The sequence below is a fragment of the Pelobates fuscus genome, chromosome 1 (assembly GCF_036172605.1).
Source record: "Pelobates fuscus isolate aPelFus1 chromosome 1, aPelFus1.pri, whole genome shotgun sequence".
Classification (NCBI taxonomy): Eukaryota; Metazoa; Chordata; class Amphibia; order Anura; family Pelobatidae; genus Pelobates; species Pelobates fuscus.
In genome coordinates this window covers 77,008,911-77,027,793 of record NC_086317.1, presented here as the reverse complement: position 1 = coordinate 77,027,793, position 18,883 = coordinate 77,008,911, and the positions used below count along the sequence as shown (strand labels likewise).

Below are 18,883 nucleotides of genomic sequence, written 5' to 3'. Positions count from 1 at the left end.
GCTTGAATTTGGTCTCATCTGACTGTAACATTTTTACCCAGTTCTCCTCTGAATCATTCAGATGTTCATTGGCAAACTTTAGACGGGCCTGTACATGTGCTTTTTTGAGTAGGTGGACCTTGCGGGCGCTGCAGGATTTCAGTCCTTCACGGCGTAGTGTGTTACCAATTGTTTTCTTTGTGACTATGGTCCCAGTTGCCTTGAGATCATTAACAAGATAATCCTGTGTAGTTCTGTGCTGATTCCTCATCGTTCTTATGATCATTGAAACTCCACAAGGTGAGATTTTGCATACAGCACCAGACCGAGGGAGACTGACAGTTATTTTGTGTTTCTTCCATTTGCGAATAATCGCAAACTGTTGTCACCTTCTCACCAAGCTGCTTGGCGATGGTCTAGTAGCCCATTCCAGCCTTGTGTAGGTCTACAATCTTGTCCCTGACATGTTTGGACAGCTCTTTGGTCTTGGCCATGGTGTAGAGTTTGGAATCCGATTGCTTGCTTCTCTGGAAAGGTGTCTTTCATACAGGTAACGAGCTGAGATTAGGAGCACTCTCTTAAAAGGAGTGCTCCTAATCTCAGCTCGTTACCTGTATAAAAGACACCTGGGAGCCAGAAATCTTGCTGATTGATAGGGGATCAACTACTTATTTTTACTCATTGACATGCAAATAATTTTTTTGACATGCGTTATATTGGATTTTTTGTTGTTCTGTCTCTCACTGTTAAAATACAACTGCCATTAAAATTATAGATTGATAATTTCTTTGTCAGTGGGCAAACGTTCAAAATCAGCAGGGGATCAAATACTTTTTTCCTTCACTGTACATCCTCAATGAAACTATAGGTGCTACAAGGGTAGTTCTGTCTATTTACTGTCCAAAATTTTCGGTCCCCTCATCAGTAGTCACCACCGTGGATAGGATAGCATGCAGCCGGTGGATGTTATCGGTACATAATATGTTTCTCTCTTTTATTGAGCGCAGTAAAGTCTGACACTTAAGGAAATGCATTCTGCATCTTGTTACTTTGTTTATGTGGTGTAAAGAATGACGTCCACTGCATTTGTTCTTCTTTTGTTTCAGTGTATTCTGGGATTACGCCTTGATTGTACCCATAAGTCAGATAGTCTGTATCCATTGTCACCAGCAGCGTAAGTATTACTCAATGAATGGTGCCAGTCAGCCCTGTTTATTTAGAAAACTCCTACAGCTTAATCAATCCTTTTTGTTCCCCCCATCACATAATGAGCCTTGGGCCTGCCTCCAATGATGTCTGCTTTGATTTGTTTCCCCCAATCACATGGGTTGCATCCGACAACACCTCGTCCATATAGTTCCCTAATAACTACTCCTCTCTTGTCTCTCCTTGGCTTAATATCACTATATTTAAATGTTCAAAACGAGCCTTACATTCAATCAAAATGTACCGTTAAGATACCTATTAAGTGGTTCCTTGTTTAAGTGCCTGTTGCTACTTTTTAGTACAGTGCTCATTAACATTAATAACATAATAAAGAAATGAAATGTGCTAAATGATAAGAAGTGTTCAGACAAATGAACAAATTAAATACTACCCATAAACATTCTAATTGGTTCTATACTTATATATTTAGATTCCTTTAATTTAATTTTCAAGTCACACCTTTTCTTTGAGTAGATCGAGACGGATAATTTAATGAAAAGCCAACTTACAACTTTGACAACACCCTACTGATAAAATAAACTCACGTGTGGTGATTACCTGAATACACTCACCATATAAACCTTTGCAAATTTTACACAACTCCGAAACAGAAGGAATTACTGGAAAATGTGTTGACTTGCAAAGATTGTGGTAACATTTAAATATAAATTATGCAAAATAGTGGCAACCATAACTTGAATTCAAAAGAGTTATAATGAGAACCATATCTATAGTATTTGCTTTGATGAATGTGAATAAACTATGAAATAATATAAACAAGCATTTTATATATGAAGACAGTCCCACTCTCTCTCCCCCCCATTATCTGTTTTAGGAAAAACCTGATCTGTAGCCTATATTTTTAAATATTCATTCCACTCAGTGCTTAACATAGGCTTTTTTTTCCACTTGCAGCAGAAAGCAAAGGTATCCTTGTCCTGGTCAGCCAGGATGGTATTCAGAGACCCCCACTGCACTTTCCTCCGGGAGGTCATCTCCTTGCCTTTCTTTCTTGCCTTGAAAATGGACTTTTGCCCAGAGGACAGTTAGAGCCACCCCTCTGGTCGCAACGTGGAAAGGTATGTTATCAATCTATGCAGGGACGTTTTAGCCGCGAGGCAAACAAGGCATTTGCCTTGGGCGGCATTTTCCAGGGGGCGGCAAAAAACGCCGCCCCCAAATGCCTTGTTTGCCTCGCGGCTAACTGCCATGCCGCCTGCTGGGCGGTCGGGGGGCGCTGGCGGGTGGGGGGGCGCTGGCGGGCAGCTGGCGAGGGAGAGCTCCCCCCAGCAGTCTGCTCAGCTCCCTCGCGCGCCGCAGAGTGAGGCTGGGAGCCGGAATATTACATCATATTCCGGCTCCCAGCCTCACTCTGCGGCGCGCAAGGGAGCTGAGCAGACAGCTCAGAGGAAGTGCTCCCCCGCCAGCTGCCTGCCAGTACCGCCCGCCCAGCAACCACGGGACCACCAGGGAGAACGAGAAATATGTTAGTATGAGTGAGTGTGTTAGTGTGTGTGTGTGTGTGTGTGTGTCTGTTAGTGAGTGTGTATGTGTATGTATGTTAGTGAGTGTGTGTGTATGTCTGTTAGTGTGTGTGTGTGTGTGTGTGTGTGTGTGTGTTAGTGTGTATATGTCTGTTAGTGTGTGTGTCTGTGTTTGCCTGTGAGTGTGTGTCTGCTAGTGTGTGTCTGCTAGTGAGTGAGTGTGTGTCTGACTGTGTGTGTGTCTGACTGTGTGTGTGTCTGTGAGTGTGTGTGTCTGTGAGTGAGTATGTGTGTCTGTTAGTGAGTGTGTGTGTCTGCTAGTTTGTGTCTGCTAGTGAGTGAGTGTGTCTGTTAGTGAGTGTGTGTGTGTGTCTGTTAGTGTGTGTGTGTTTCTGTAAGTGAATGTGTGTGTATATTTAGAATGCAGGGCGGAGGGAAGGGTTGTGTGTTGGTGGTGCGGAGGGGAGGGGGGGCGCCACAAAACCAGGATACACCACTGAATCTATGGTTGTTTTTTGTCATCATCTCCCTCACACATTTCCTTGCTACCCTGCATTTTAAATTTCCCTCTACTGTCTCTGTGAACTAGTCCAGAAAAGAGATCTCACCTTTGGCAAGTTTTCTCCTAAATGGTGTGCTACACTGTACTACACACAGGGTGGTGTGATATGGCACTGAACAGCGCTACAGAACTTCTTTTTTATTTCAGGGAAAAGTATTTCCAAAACTGAGAAAAAGGAACAATTCGAACAGATCAATTGACATGGATGAAAACATTGTGGAAGAATTAAGCACGGACTATGTCTTCAGGATCATCTATGCAGGACACCGGCATGATAATAGTAAGATTGTCTACAATTAAATCCTGATTTCCTGTATGCCTTATTTGCAGCTAAACTTTACCTTGAAAATGTTCTTTGCTAACTTAACTCCATCTGCTCAACCCCTCACCCAGCAACACAATAAATCCACAGGTACATGCATTTGGGGGCAAAAACAACCACTTTAAAGATGTCTGACTCCACCTGCCATTGGCTATGCTGTTAGCCAATAAGAGCCCTTGAAGGGCAATATGCAGAAATACACTCAGACGTACAGCATCTGAGGGACCAAATGTGTTATATCAGAAATCCTGCTAGAGCAAGCAAAGCATGTTCAAGGGGTGTATACCAAGACAAAAGGATGTTTTTTTTTTTAAATTTGGCCCAAATCTAGATGTTTTTTTTTTTTTTTTTATGCAACAAAACCCTAGCCCTCTGTATTATATATTATGACAGATATTGTTTTACAGTTAGAAAGCTGCCCATATTGGCTATCTTAGCTTTACAGACATATCTAGGACAGTGTAAGTCCATTATCTTTACTCTGCTTGTTTATGTCTGTTGTAACTATAGGCCTGTTTAATGAACTGTTTACCCTGAAACACATTACAGACAGTATATTTTCTTCTAATAGGAGCCTGTCTCAATTTCATGAACAATTTTATGTTGTCTGTAAACATCTGCTCAGCGTTGCATTATGTGAAAACTCTCACATTAGAGAGAAATTGCTCCCAGGAACACACTGTGCACCCATTTAGCCCCAGTAGTAGAATGTACATACTTGCATTATGCTAATTATGCATTTGCTTGTTTCAAATACAATACAGGAAGGAATAATGCAGTTTAGTTTTCACTCAGGGCTCCTGGAAAACTTTCCTTATGAAAAATGTTGAAGTGGTTGTAAAACATTTTGAAACCGTTTCATGTGAACTACCCTGGATTTGAACATTTTAGTGCGCTTGTTCCAAATCTGGCACATTATTATCTAAATCAGTAATTCTCTACCTCTCCTTAGAGCACCATAACAGTCCATGTTTTGTCACTATACCATTTAAAGAGTCGAGAAATGACCTAATCCTGGAATGGTGTGCCTCAAGGACAGTTTGAATTTTTGATCTAAATTGTATAAAAACCCAATGCATCTGGAGCATTGCTGTAATCGGATTACGTAGCGGAACCCAATATGGGATATCTTTCTTTCGCTATATATATTGAAAAGACATTTACATTGCAAAAAATATTATTTATTTTATGTTTTTAATTCTTCATTTAATTTTTATCTATGCTATTTTAGAAGTTTGAAGAACAGGATTAAAATGTATAATAAAGTAATATAGATTGCAGTTACGCAAGATGTGACTGCTGACCCATAAGAAAACATTGTTACTAACTAGCCACTGTAAATGTAAACCTCACAGTTCTACCTCTGCCAGGGACACCCAAAGCCTAATACCCCTCCCACAAGGCTGACATAGTCTAAGTTTGATGAAGCATCGGCCACAGCTTTTTAATTTTATAATTTCTATTCATTTTTGTACTGCTAGTAACCATATGAGTAATACAACATGTCAGCTGCTGGGTGAGGGCTGACAGACAGTTTAATTAATACTATATAATAAAATATTATACTATAGGCACCAAAACAACTTTACCCTAATAAAGATGCAGCCTCATTGCTCAATACGAGTTAAATCACTTTTCACATTTAGGAGTTAAATCACTAAACAAAGTGATGTCCCGAACGGTTCGCTGGCGAATAGTTCCTGGTGAACATAGCGTGTTCGCGTTCGCCACGGATGGCGAACATATGCGATGTTCGGTCCGCCCCCTATTCGTCATCATTGAGTAAACTTTGACCCTGTACCTCACAGTCAGCAGACACATTCCAGCCAATCAGCAGCAGACCCTCCCTCCCAGACCCTCCCACCTCCTAGACAGCATACAATTTAGATTAATTCTGAAGCTGCATTAATTTTTTATTTTATTTTTTGTATTTTTTTTTGTGTTTATTATGCATTATCCTCCATAGCCAGTAACCTGTGTTTATTATACATTATCCCCCATAGCCAGTAACCTGTGTTTATTATACATTATCCCCCCATAGCCAGGAACCTGTGTTTATTATACATTATCCCCCCATAGCCAGTAACCTGTGTTTATTATACATTATCCTCCCATAGCCAGTAACATGTGTTTATTATACATTATCCCTCCCGCATTTCCGGACTTTTCTGGACTTTTGTAGCAGCCGCTTGGTAGATAACTCCCTAATTCCCACGGTATTAGGGAGTTATCTACCAAAAGGCTGAAAGACCTAAATTGGTCTTTCAGCCAAATTTACTAATACTAAGTAAAAATTACTTAGTATTAGTAAATTGTGCCCCTACTCGCAATACCGCGAGTAGGGGTATGTCTATTAAACAGTGAGCAGCCCGTGGCTGCTCACTGTTAAAAATAAAAAGGGCCCCCCTCCCTGAGCGGGTGGGGGCCCTAAAGTAAAAAAAAGGGGGGAGGACCTATTGTCCTCCCCACCGGCCCCCACCTATGAGCGGCGGTGGGGGCCCTAAATAAAAATTGGGGGGGGACCTAATGTCCTCCCCCCTGACCCCCACCCCTGAGCGGTGGGTGGGGGCCCTTAACAATAATAAGGGAGGGGGGACACCTAATGTCCTTCCCCCTGGCCCCCACCCCTGAGCGGTGGGTGGGGGCCCTAAACAAGAATAAGGGGGGGACCTAATGTCCTCCCCCCTGGCCCCCACCCCTGAGCAGTGGGTGGGGGCCTAAACAAGAATAAGGGGGGGACCTATTGTCCTCCCGCCTGGCCCCCACCCCTGAGCGGTGGGTGGGGGCACTAAACAAAAATAAGGGGGGGGGACCTATTGTCCTCCCCCTGGCCCCCACCCCTGAGCGGCGGTTGGGGGCCCTAAATACAAATAGGGGGAGCTAATGTTCTCCCCCTGGCCCCCAGCCCTGAGCGGTGGGTGGGGGCCTAAACAAGAATAAGGAGGGGGAACCTATTGTCCTCCCCCCTGACCCCCACCCCTGAGCGGTGGGTGGGGGCACTAAACAAAAATAAGGGGGGACCTATTGTCCTCCCCCCTGGCCCCCACCCCTGAGCGGCAGGTGGGGGCCCTAAATACAAATGGGGGGGGACCTAATGTCCTCCCCCCTGGCCCCCACCCCTGAGCGGCGGGTGGGGGCCCTAAATACAAATGGGGGGACCTAATGTCCTCCCCTCTGGCCCCCACCCCTGAGCGGTGGGTGGGGGCCCTAAACAAGAATAAGGGGGGGGGACCTAATGTCCTCCCCCTTGGCCCCCACCCCTGAGCGGTGGGTGGGGGCCCTAAATGAAAATGTAACCCCCCTCCCCCCCAGGTGACTAAGGGTCCCCAAACCCCTTGTCACCCCCTCCCCCCAAAAAATAAACTCCTACCTACCCCCCTCACCCTAAAAATAATGAGGGGGGATCATTCAACTAAGTACCTTTAAAAATAAAAATACACTTACCATTCAATGTTTTCTTTCTTCTAAAATCTTCTTTTTTCAGCCCCAAAAAAGGCCAAATAAAAATCCATAATAACCCACGCAATAAAAAAAAAAAAAACAGAGCGCAAAAAAAAAAAATCAATTTTCACCCGGCGAGGGCTCCGCGCAGACTGAGCTCTGCAGGGCGGGGGAAGAGTGCTCTGTGTCATTTTACACAGCGTGGGAAAGTTCTTTGGAATTTTCCCACGCTGTGTAATTTGACTCATAACTCTCTGATTGGTTACTTAATCCACCAATCAGAGTGTTATGAGTCAAATTACACAGCGTGGGAAAATTCCACAGAAATTTCCCACGCTGTGTAAAATGACACAGAGCACTCTGATTGGTGGATTTCAAACCAACCAATCAGAGTGCTGTGACAGGTAAATGTAGAGACTTACCTGTCAGTCTCTTCATTTACCTGTCAGAGCATTCTGATTGGATAGCTTAAACCCACCAATCAGAGTGCTCTTAGCCTAATTGCAGGGCGGGGCAAGGCTTTATAATCCTTCCCCCGCCCTGCAGAGCTCAGTCTGCGCGGAGCCCTCGCCGGGTGAAGATGGATTAATTTATTTTTTTTTATTGCGTGGGTTATTATGGATTTTTATTTGCCCTTTTTTGGGGCTGAAAAAAGAAGATTTTAGAAGAAAGAAAACATTGAATGGTAAGTGTATTTTTATTTTTAAAGGTACTTAGTTAAATGGTCCCCCCTCATTATTTTTAGGGTGAGGGGGGTAGGTAGGAGTTTATTTTTTGGGGGGAGGGGGTGACTAGGGGTTTGGGGACCCCTAGTCACCTGGGGGGAGGGGGGTTAAATATGTATTTAGGGCCCCCACCCGCCGCTCAGGGGTGGGGGCCAGTGGGGAGGACATTAGGTCCTCCCCCCCTTACTTTTGTTTAGGGCCCCCACCCACCGCTCAGGGGTGGGGGCCAGGGGGAGGACATTAGGTCCCCCCCAATTTGTGTTTAGGGCCCCCACCCACCGCTCAGGGACATTAGGTCCTCCCCCCCTTACTTTTGTTTAGGGCCCCCACCCACCGCTCAGGGGTGGGGGCCAGGGGGGAGGACATTAGGTCCCCCCCAATTTGTATTTAGGGCCCCCACCCACCGCTCAGGGGCGAGGACATTAGGTCCCCCACCCAATTTGTGTTTAGGGCCCCCACCCACCGTTTAGGGGTGGGGGCCAGGGGTGAGGACATTAGGTCCTCCCCCCCTTACTTTTGTTTAGGGCCCCCACCCACCACGGGGGTGGGGGCCAGGGGGAGGACATTAGGTCCCCCCCAATTTGTATTTAGGGCCCCCACCCACCGCTCAGGGGTGGGGGCCAGGGGGGAGGACATTAGGTCCCCCCCTAATTCTTGTTTAGGGCCCCCACCCACCGCTCAGGGGTGGGGGCCGGTGGGGAGGACAATAGGTCCTCCCCCCTTTTTTTTCTTTAGGGCCCCCACCCGCCGCTCAGGGGTGGGGGCCGGTGGGGAGGACAATAGGTCCTCCCCCCTTTTTTTTTACTTTAGGGCCCCCATCCGCTCAGGGAGGGGGGACCCTTTTTTTTTAGTTGTTTTTTTTTTTTTAACAGTGAGCAGCCACAGACTGCTCACTGTTTAATAGACATGCCCCTACTCGAGCGAATTTTACTAATTTTTACTTAGTATTAGTAAATTTGGCTGAAAGACCAATTTAGGTCTTTCAGCCTTTTAGTAGATAGTTCCCTAATACCGTGGGAATTAGTGAGTTATCTACTTATTAATTCCTGTCATTACACTGACTGGCTTAGTAACTTACATTTTATATGAATGTGTGTTACTTGATTGTTGTAAATGTTGCAAATGCTTACAGCTGAATCCTGTCTATGTTTGCATACTTTTTATTTGAAATTATATACAGTGTAACATTCTTCTTCTTTCACTGGGTAAGTATATTCGTACTTAGGCAATACTGTGCTTCGGAACTTTGGCACTTCAGCAATTCGGCACTTCGGCACTACTACACTTCGGAAATTCGGTAATTTCGGCACTTCGGGACTTCAGCAATTCGGCACTTCGGCAATTCAACTATTCGGACATTTGGAAGCACCCGAATGTCCGAATTATCTGGAATTCGGATGAATTTTAATTCGGACCGAAACGAATTGCACATGTCTAGTATATAGTGATCATGGTTTTTAGCGATATCCAATATTTTGAAGGTGGTCCCAGTGCCACCACTCATATCTGGTGTCACAATAGCTTGCATTTAAAAAAAAACTAAAAACTTTTTTGACTGTAATATAATAGCAGTCAGTTTCCTTCACACGTGTGCATTTCAGGGCCTGCCAGGGCACAGTGTCACACCAGTGCAACTCATATCTGGTGTAACAGTAGTGAGTAGCGTGGGTTATTATGGATTTTTATTTGCCCTTTTTTGGGGCTGAAAAAAGAAGATTTTAGAAGAAAGAAAACATTGAATGGTAAGTGTATTTTTATTTTTAAAGGTACTTAGTTAAATGGTCCCCCCTCATTATTTTTAGGGTGAGGGGGGTAGGTAGGAGTTTATTTTTTGGGGGGAGGGGGTGACTAGGGGTTTGGGGACCCCTAGTCACCTGGGGGGAGGGGGGTTAAATATGTATTTAGGGCCCCCACCCGCCGCTCAGGGGTGGGGGCCAGTGGGGAGGACATTAGGTCCTCCCCCCCTTACTTTTGTTTAGGGCCCCCACCCACCGCTCAGGGGTGGGGGCCAGGGGGAGGACATTAGGTCCCCCCCAATTTGTGTTTAGGGCCCCCACCCACCGCTCAGGGACATTAGGTCCTCCCCCCCTTACTTTTGTTTAGGGCCCCCACCCACCGCTCAGGGGTGGGGGCCAGGGGGGAGGACATTAGGTCCCCCCCAATTTGTGTTTAGGGCCCCCACCCACCGCTCAGGGGTGGGGGCCAGGGGGGAGGACATTAGGTCCCCCCCAATTTGTATTTAGGGCCCCCACCCACCGCTCAGGGGCGAGGACATTAGGTCCCCCACCCAATTTGTGTTTAGGGCCCCCACCCACCGTTTAGGGGTGGGGGCCAGGGGTGAGGACATTAGGTCCTCCCCCCCTTACTTTTGTTTAGGGCCCCCACCCACCACGGGGGTGGGGGCCAGGGGGAGGACATTAGGTCCCCCCCAATTTGTATTTAGGGCCCCCACCCACCGCTCAGGGGTGGGGGCCAGGGGGGAGGACATTAGGTCCCCCCCTAATTCTTGTTTAGGGCCCCCACCCACCGCTCAGGGGTGGGGGCCGGTGGGGAGGACAATAGGTCCTCCCCCCTTTTTTTTCTTTAGGGCCCCCACCCGCCGCTCAGGGGTGGGGGCCGGTGGGGAGGACAATAGGTCCTCCCCCCTTTTTTTTTACTTTAGGGCCCCCATCCGCTCAGGGAGGGGGGACCCTTTTTTTTTAGTTGTTTTTTTTTTTTAACAGTGAGCAGCCACAGACTGCTCACTGTTTAATAGACATGCCCCTACTCGAGCGAATTTTACTAATTTTTACTTAGTATTAGTAAATTTGGCTGAAAGACCAATTTAGGTCTTTCAGCCTTTTAGTAGATAGTTCCCTAATACCGTGGGAATTAGTGAGTTATCTACTTATTAATTCCTGTCATTACACTGACTGGCTTAGTAACTTACATTTTATATGAATGTGTGTTACTTGATTGTTGTAAATGTTGCAAATGCTTACAGCTGAATCCTGTCTATGTTTGCATACTTTTTATTTGAAATTATATACAGTGTAACATTCTTCTTCTTTCACTGGGTAAGTATATTCGTACTTAGGCAATACTGTGCTTCGGAACTTTGGCACTTCAGCAATTCGGCACTTCGGCACTACTACACTTCGGAAATTCGGTAATTTCGGCACTTCGGGACTTCAGCAATTCGGCACTTCGGCAATTCAACTATTCGGACATTTGGAAGCACCCGAATGTCCGAATTATCTGGAATTCGGATGAATTTTAATTCGGACCGAAACGAATTGCACATGTCTAGTATATAGTGATCATGGTTTTTAGCGATATCCAATATTTTGAAGGTGGTCCCAGTGCCACCACTCATATCTGGTGTCACAATAGCTTGCATTTAAAAAAAAACTAAAAACTTTTTTGACTGTAATATAATAGCAGTCAGTTTCCTTCACACGTGTGCATTTCAGGGCCTGCCAGGGCACAGTGTCACACCAGTGCAACTCATATCTGGTGTAACAGTAGTGAGTAGCGTGGGTTATTATGGATTTTTATTTGCCCTTTTTTGGGGCTGAAAAAAGAAGATTTTAGAAGAAAGAAAACATTGAATGGTAAGTGTATTTTTATTTTTAAAGGTACTTAGTTAAATGGTCCCCCCTCATTATTTTTAGGGTGAGGGGGGTAGGTAGGAGTTTATTTTTTGGGGGGAGGGGGTGACTAGGGGTTTGGGGACCCCTAGTCACCTGGGGGGAGGGGGGTTAAATATGTATTTAGGGCCCCCACCCGCCGCTCAGGGGTGGGGGCCAGTGGGGAGGACATTAGGTCCTCCCCCCCTTACTTTTGTTTAGGGCCCCCACCCACCGCTCAGGGGTGGGGGCCAGGGGGAGGACATTAGGTCCCCCCCAATTTGTGTTTAGGGCCCCCACCCACCGCTCAGGGACATTAGGTCCTCCCCCCCTTACTTTTGTTTAGGGCCCCCACCCACCGCTCAGGGGTGGGGGCCAGGGGGGAGGACATTAGGTCCCCCCCAATTTGTGTTTAGGGCCCCCACCCACCGCTCAGGGGTGGGGGCCAGGGGGGAGGACATTAGGTCCCCCCCAATTTGTATTTAGGGCCCCCACCCACCGCTCAGGGGCGAGGACATTAGGTCCCCCACCCAATTTGTGTTTAGGGCCCCCACCCACCGTTTAGGGGTGGGGGCCAGGGGTGAGGACATTAGGTCCTCCCCCCCTTACTTTTGTTTAGGGCCCCCACCCACCACGGGGGTGGGGGCCAGGGGGAGGACATTAGGTCCCCCCCAATTTGTATTTAGGGCCCCCACCCACCGCTCAGGGGTGGGGGCCAGGGGGGAGGACATTAGGTCCCCCCCTAATTCTTGTTTAGGGCCCCCACCCACCGCTCAGGGGTGGGGGCCGGTGGGGAGGACAATAGGTCCTCCCCCCTTTTTTTTCTTTAGGGCCCCCACCCGCCGCTCAGGGGTGGGGGCCGGTGGGGAGGACAATAGGTCCTCCCCCCTTTTTTTTTACTTTAGGGCCCCCATCCGCTCAGGGAGGGGGGACCCTTTTTTTTTAGTTGTTTTTTTTTTTTAACAGTGAGCAGCCACAGACTGCTCACTGTTTAATAGACATGCCCCTACTCGAGCGAATTTTACTAATTTTTACTTAGTATTAGTAAATTTGGCTGAAAGACCAATTTAGGTCTTTCAGCCTTTTAGTAGATAGTTCCCTAATACCGTGGGAATTAGTGAGTTATCTACTTATTAATTCCTGTCATTACACTGACTGGCTTAGTAACTTACATTTTATATGAATGTGTGTTACTTGATTGTTGTAAATGTTGCAAATGCTTACAGCTGAATCCTGTCTATGTTTGCATACTTTTTATTTGAAATTATATACAGTGTAACATTCTTCTTCTTTCACTGGGTAAGTATATTCGTACTTAGGCAATACTGTGCTTCGGAACTTTGGCACTTCAGCAATTCGGCACTTCGGCACTACTACACTTCGGAAATTCGGTAATTTCGGCACTTCGGGACTTCAGCAATTCGGCACTTCGGCAATTCAACTATTCGGACATTTGGAAGCACCCGAATGTCCGAATTATCTGGAATTCGGATGAATTTTAATTCGGACCGAAACGAATTGCACATGTCTAGTATATAGTGATCATGGTTTTTAGCGATATCCAATATTTTGAAGGTGGTCCCAGTGCCACCACTCATATCTGGTGTCACAATAGCTTGCATTTAAAAAAAAACTAAAAACTTTTTTGACTGTAATATAATAGCAGTCAGTTTCCTTCACACGTGTGCATTTCAGGGCCTGCCAGGGCACAGTGTCACACCAGTGCAACTCATATCTGGTGTAACAGTAGTGTACATTAAAACAAAAACTAGAAATTTGACTGTGAAATAATAGCAGTCAGTTTCCTTCACACGTGTGCGTTTCAGGGCCTGCCAGGGCACAGTGTCACACCAGTGCAACTCATATCTAGTGTACATTTACAAAAAAAATAAAGGGGGCTTGTTGTCACCTTTCGGGGACCCTTGGTGTTGTACGTGGCTGGGTGGAGGAAGAGACCTTCAATGACATCAGTGAGGACAAGGAACGGGACATGGCTAGCTTGGTATCCAACCTTGTGCAAATGGGGAGTTTGCGGTTGAGCAAATGGACTGTTTGCGGTTGTTTGCGGTGCGTTAAACGGGGAGTTTGGTCTGTCACTGTGAAGCGGGCGTAACCCTTACACTACCTGATCGATACAACATCATACCTGATGTTTTAAAGCACATTATTCCAAACAATTTAGGAATGTTAGGTGATTTATGCCCTTTATAGATTAAAACCAGACTCTGCATCAACTATGTAATTTTCCATGGGAGTTTTGCCATGGATCCCCCTCCGGCATGCCACAGTCCAGGTGTTAGTCCCCTTGAAACAACTTTTCCATCACTATTGTAGCGAGAAAGAGTCCCTGTGGGTTTTAAAATTTGCCTGCCTATTGAAGTCTATGGCGGTTCGCCCGTTCGCGAACATTTGCGGAAGTTCGCGTTCGCCGTTTGCGAACGGAAAATTTCATGTTCGCGACATCACTATTTGTTTGTATCTAGTCCTTTATTTGAACTAGCCATAGTCACATATCCCTGCATGTAACTTGCACAGCCTCCCTACATACTTCCTGTTAAGATAGAGCCAATGTTTAAACTTCCTTTATTGCACTGTACTTAATTTAAAATTGTTTAACTCCTGCTCTGTTAATATGTGTCTAGAAAAGACACATAGTATACAGTATAGGGAGCAGAGAACTTGTACTTGCAAACTAGGTTCTCCCTCCTCCTTCTTGACATGACGACTGGCTAAGGACCTCAGCCAGCACCATGGGACACAGGACTGGTGAGGGAAACCTTTTGATCTCCCGCTCCCGCTGCATTAGGGTGTGTCTAGGCACACCCAGCACACCCCATGCGCACACCTATGTCCATAAGCATGTATGTGTGCAGCGGTCATGTCCCCTTTTGAGTTTGAGCTGTAGCCAAAAGGCATTTTTTATTTAGCTATCAAGCATTCTGCGTACAAGAAATTACCTTTTCAAGCAAGCAGTCAAGGGACACTATAGTCTCCTGAACAACTTTAGCTTAATGAAGCAGTTTTGTTGTATAGAACATGCCCCTGCAGCCTCACTGTTCAATCCTCTGCCATTTAGGAGTTAAATCCCTTTGTTTATGAACCCTAGTCACACCTCCCAGCATGTGACTTGCACAGCCTTCCATAAACACTTCCTGTAAAGAGAGCCCTATTTAGGCTTTCTTTATTGCAATTTCTGTTTAATTAAGATTTTCTTATCCCCTGCTATGTTAATAGCTTGATAGACCCTGCAAGAGCCTCCTGTATGTGATTAAAGTTCAATTTAGAGATTGAGATACAATTATTTAGGGTAGATTACATCTGTTTGAAAGTGAAACCAGTTTGTTTTTTCATGCAGGCTCTGTCAATCATAGCCAGGGGAGGTGTGGCTAGGGCTGCATAAACAGAAACAAAGTGATTTAACTCCTAAATGACAGTGAATTGAGCAGTGAAATTGCAGGGGAATGATCTATACCATGGTTCGTCAACCTGGTCCCTACCGCCCACTAGTGGGCGTTTCAGGATTCCAGGTGGGCGGTAGGGATTTCCAGGTTGATCGGGCGGGCGGGCGGGCGGGTGCGAGCCGGCGGTACCCGTGCGACTGGGTACCGCCGTGACCATTTGCGGCTCCAGCCCGCCCGGTAAACCGCCGGGGCCGCCTTCCAAAGTGTCCATCGGGTGGCCCATGCTGTCAGGGCCACCCGATGGATGCGGATTGTAAGGGGGCCCGGTCAGCGCTGAGCGCTTTAACAGCGCGACCGGGTCCCCTGTGATGACATCAGAGCTGGGAGGAAGTGATTCCCCGGTCACTCCTCCCAGCTAAAACTGAGAGCCGCGCGGGAGGAACACCAGGGAGTCAGAGTGGGAACTCTGACTCCCATCCACCTGAGCCACCACTGGACCCCAGGGAAAGTCACCCTCCTGCACCTTAAAGGTAGGAAACAGGAGGGTGACTTAAATATAATGTGTGTGTGTGTGTCTTTGTAGGTATGTCTTGTGTGTGTGTGTGTCTGTCTGTATGTGTCTTTGTATGTATGTCTTGTGTGTGTGTATATGTGTCTGTCTGTATGTATGTGTGTCTTGTCTTTGTATGTATGTGTCATTGTATGTGTGTCTTGTGTGTCTGCATGTGTGTGTGTCTATGTATGTCTGCATGTGTGTGTGCATGTCTGTTTGTATGTGTGCCTGTCTGTTTGTATGTATGTGTCTTGTGTGTATGTGTGCCTGTCTGTGTCTTTGTGTGTGTATGTATGTGTGTCTTGTGTGTCTGTATGTGTGCCTGTCTGTGTCTGTATGTATGTCTTGTGTGTGTGTGTGTGTGTGTGTCTTGTATGTCTGTGTGTGTGTCGCATGTGTGTCTTGTGTGTGTGTATGTGTCTGTCTGTATATATATGTGTGTGTGTGTGTGTGTCTGTCTGTATATATGTATGTGTGTCTTGTCTTTGTATGTATGTGTCATTGCATGTGTGTCTGCATGTGTGTGTGTCTATGTATGTCTTATGTGTGTGTCTGCATGTGTGTGTGCATGTGTGCCTGTCTGTTTGTATGTATATGTCTTGTGTGTGTGTGTGTGTGTGTGTATGTGTGCCTGTCTGTGTCTTTGTATGTGTGTCCTGTGTGTGTGTGTGTCTGTATGTGTGTGCGTGTGTGTCTTGTGTGTCTTGTGTGTGTGTGTGTGTCTTTGTGTGTGTGTCTTGTATGTGTGCCTGTCTGTTATAGTGGACTATAGTAAGTGGGCTACCTAGCTCAGCCTTCCTACTGGGCATTGCTATAAGGACGGTTAAAAAATAGAAAAAAGGGGAAAAAAAGGTGGGGAGGGGAATTGAGGAGGGAGAGGAGATGAGCTGACGCACAAATGAGAAATCATATTATGCGCAAACAGAGAAGTCGTCTGAATATCACTGAAAGAGACCTTCGTTTGTTCCTTACGAAAATCGAACCAGATATCAAATATTTAGTCTCGCAGCATCAACCTCAAGGATCTCATTAATCACTAGTAAAGGTAATTTCTATTTACTTTATTGTTTTCTCATTAAACGTTATAAAGTTAAAAACCTTATAAACCTGCATTAAGTAGAAAAAAAAAGATAAATGTACGTACATTTATTTTTTTTAAAAACACCCTCCTTTCTTAAAAATATTCTGCATTTGCGCGAAAACTGGTGGGCGGTAAGGAAATTTTTTCAACCAAAAAGATGCATTAGTGGGCGGTAGGTAGAAAAAGGTTGACTACCACTGATCTATACACTAAAACTGCTTTATTTAGCTAAAGTCATTTAGGTGACTATAGTGTTCCTTTAAGTCAGTAGATTTATCACATATTTGGTTAATAACCCAACCCAACTCAAAAAAAGTGTTTTTCCCCCTTTGATTATCATTCTGCACGATTTTTATTATATTTCTAAACTATTGTTATGTGCATCATTTCAGTCCAGTATTCATTAATCATGTGATCTAAGGAATCTTACTGTGCATACATAAATCCAATTGTAAATTGTAATGATGGCTCTTCTCCCCATTTGACTTACTCAGTATTCATAGCAAAAATGATAATAGGAACCGCACTCAATCTCAGCAGCCTCCGGTGCTCCGGAACAAGACCAGCAATCCCAACACGTTAAGGCAGCAAGAAAGATTCTCAGGCACTCAAAGTGTGAAAGACGCAGGCAGATTTATTGAAACAAAAAAGACAACAATGTTTAGACCTACTGAGAGGTCTTTTTCAAGCTAACACCACAAAGCAAACATAAGTGTAATAAGTACAAAATCCACAGATCATATAAGATATAAATATATAAATACAATATACATAATCATACAATATATATCATCTCATCAATAACTTACCCCTATGTGCCAAAGAAGGGAGAGACAGAACATAATAAAGAATTGTGCAGAAAATGTGCAGGAAACAGGTTAAAACGCCTGACCGGGCGTTTTTTAAATATTTTACAGGACCCCTGGTAGAAATTTGGTGCTGATTCTTTTAGACACCCTAACTTTTTTTTTTTTAGCATGGCATGATATTCTGGATCTTTATGGGACTACTCTGATTTTGACACACTATATGTCTTCCCTGATTGCACTATAAGTATTACATTTATACATAATGATATTTATATTACACTTTATAGATACATCACAATACTTAATATAGTATTTTTGATTAATATATTGTATTGTTTAACATTCGGTCACTTTTAACAGACATATGCACATATGCACTTATTAAGCTATACTTTGACCCTTTACACTTGCACTTTGTTTGTAGATCACGCATCCACTGTATGTGTATAATGACAATATTTGCTATTTTTTTGCACAGTGTTTAATTCCACATTATGAATGCATCTCTTATATAAATATATTTATATATTTCTCACATGTCCATTTTAATGTCCCCTATCCTATATTTTGATAATAATTTACCATATTTTTCGCTCCATAAGACGCACTTTTTTCCCCTCAAAAGTGAGGGGAAATGTCTGTGCGTCTTATGGAGCGAATATGAAGCTTTACTTACCTGTTTTGTAGCGTGGGCCGGCTTAACAGCGCGCACCGCGGTACAGGAACTTCAATTTCAGGTTCCGGTTTCCGGCGGGACTGAAAGGAAGTGCGCACTCAATGTGCACACTTCCTTTCAGTCCCGCCGGAAACCGGAACCTGAAATTGAAGTTCCAGTACCGCGGTGCGCGTTGTTAAGCCGGCCCACGCTACAAGACAGGTAAGTAATTACGGGACAAGGGGAGGGGAGAGGGGGTGCACTATGGGACAAGGGGAGGGGAGAGGGGAACACTATGGGAGGGGTGGAGGGGGCAACACTAGGGGAGGAGGGGAGGGGGGAACACGAGGGGAGGGGAAACACGAGGGGAGGGGGGAACACGAGGGGATGAGGGGGGAGAACACTATGGGCGGGGGGAACACTGAGGGAGGAGGGGAGGGGGAGAACACTATGGGAGGAGAGGAAGGGGGAACACTATGGGATGAGGGGGGAGAACACTATGGGAGGAGAGGAGGGGGGGAACACTATGGGATGAGGGGGGAGAACACTATTGGAGGGGAGGGGGGAACACTATTGGAGGGGGAGAACACTATTGGAGGGGGAGAACACTGGAGGGGAGGGGGGAACACTATGGGAGGGGGGGAGAACACTATGGGAGGAGGGGAGGGGGGAACACTATGGGATGAGGGGGAGAACACTATGGGATGAGGGGGAGAACACTATGGGATGAGGGGGAGAACACTATGGGGGGAGGGGAGGGGAGAACACTATGGGAGGAGGGGAGTGGGGAACACTATGGGAGGAGGGGAGTGGGGAACACTATGGGATGAGGGGGATAACACTATGGGAGGAGGGGAGGGGGGGAACACTATGGGAGGAGGGGAGGGGAGGGGCAGAGGGGAGGGGGGAACACTATGGGGTGAGAGCACTATTGGACAAGGGGAGGAGGGGGTTAAAGAACACTTGGACAAGGGGATGGGGGTTAAAGAACACTATGGGACAGGGGAGGATGGGTTAATAATCACTATGGGACAGAGGAAGGGGGGGTTAAAAATCA

The 18,883-nt window shown here is 45.8% G+C and overlaps 1 protein-coding gene across 2 annotated transcripts in view; it reads left to right on the top strand.

Annotated features, from left to right (window-relative positions):
• Window positions 1-18,883, top strand: part of SGSM2 (small G protein signaling modulator 2) — a 373,891-nt gene that overhangs the window by 292,401 nt on the left and 62,607 nt on the right. Inside the window, exons 9-11 of one of the 2 annotated variants that reach the window (XM_063449885.1) lie at window positions 1,086-1,153; window positions 2,104-2,264; window positions 3,379-3,511. In XM_063449885.1, coding sequence (XP_063305955.1) covers window positions 1,086-1,153; window positions 2,104-2,264; window positions 3,379-3,511 — 362 coding nt within the window. Of the gene's footprint in view, window positions 1-1,085; window positions 1,154-2,100; window positions 2,265-3,378; window positions 3,512-18,883 lie in introns of both variants that reach the window. The other variant, XM_063449878.1, reaches the window with a different exon arrangement.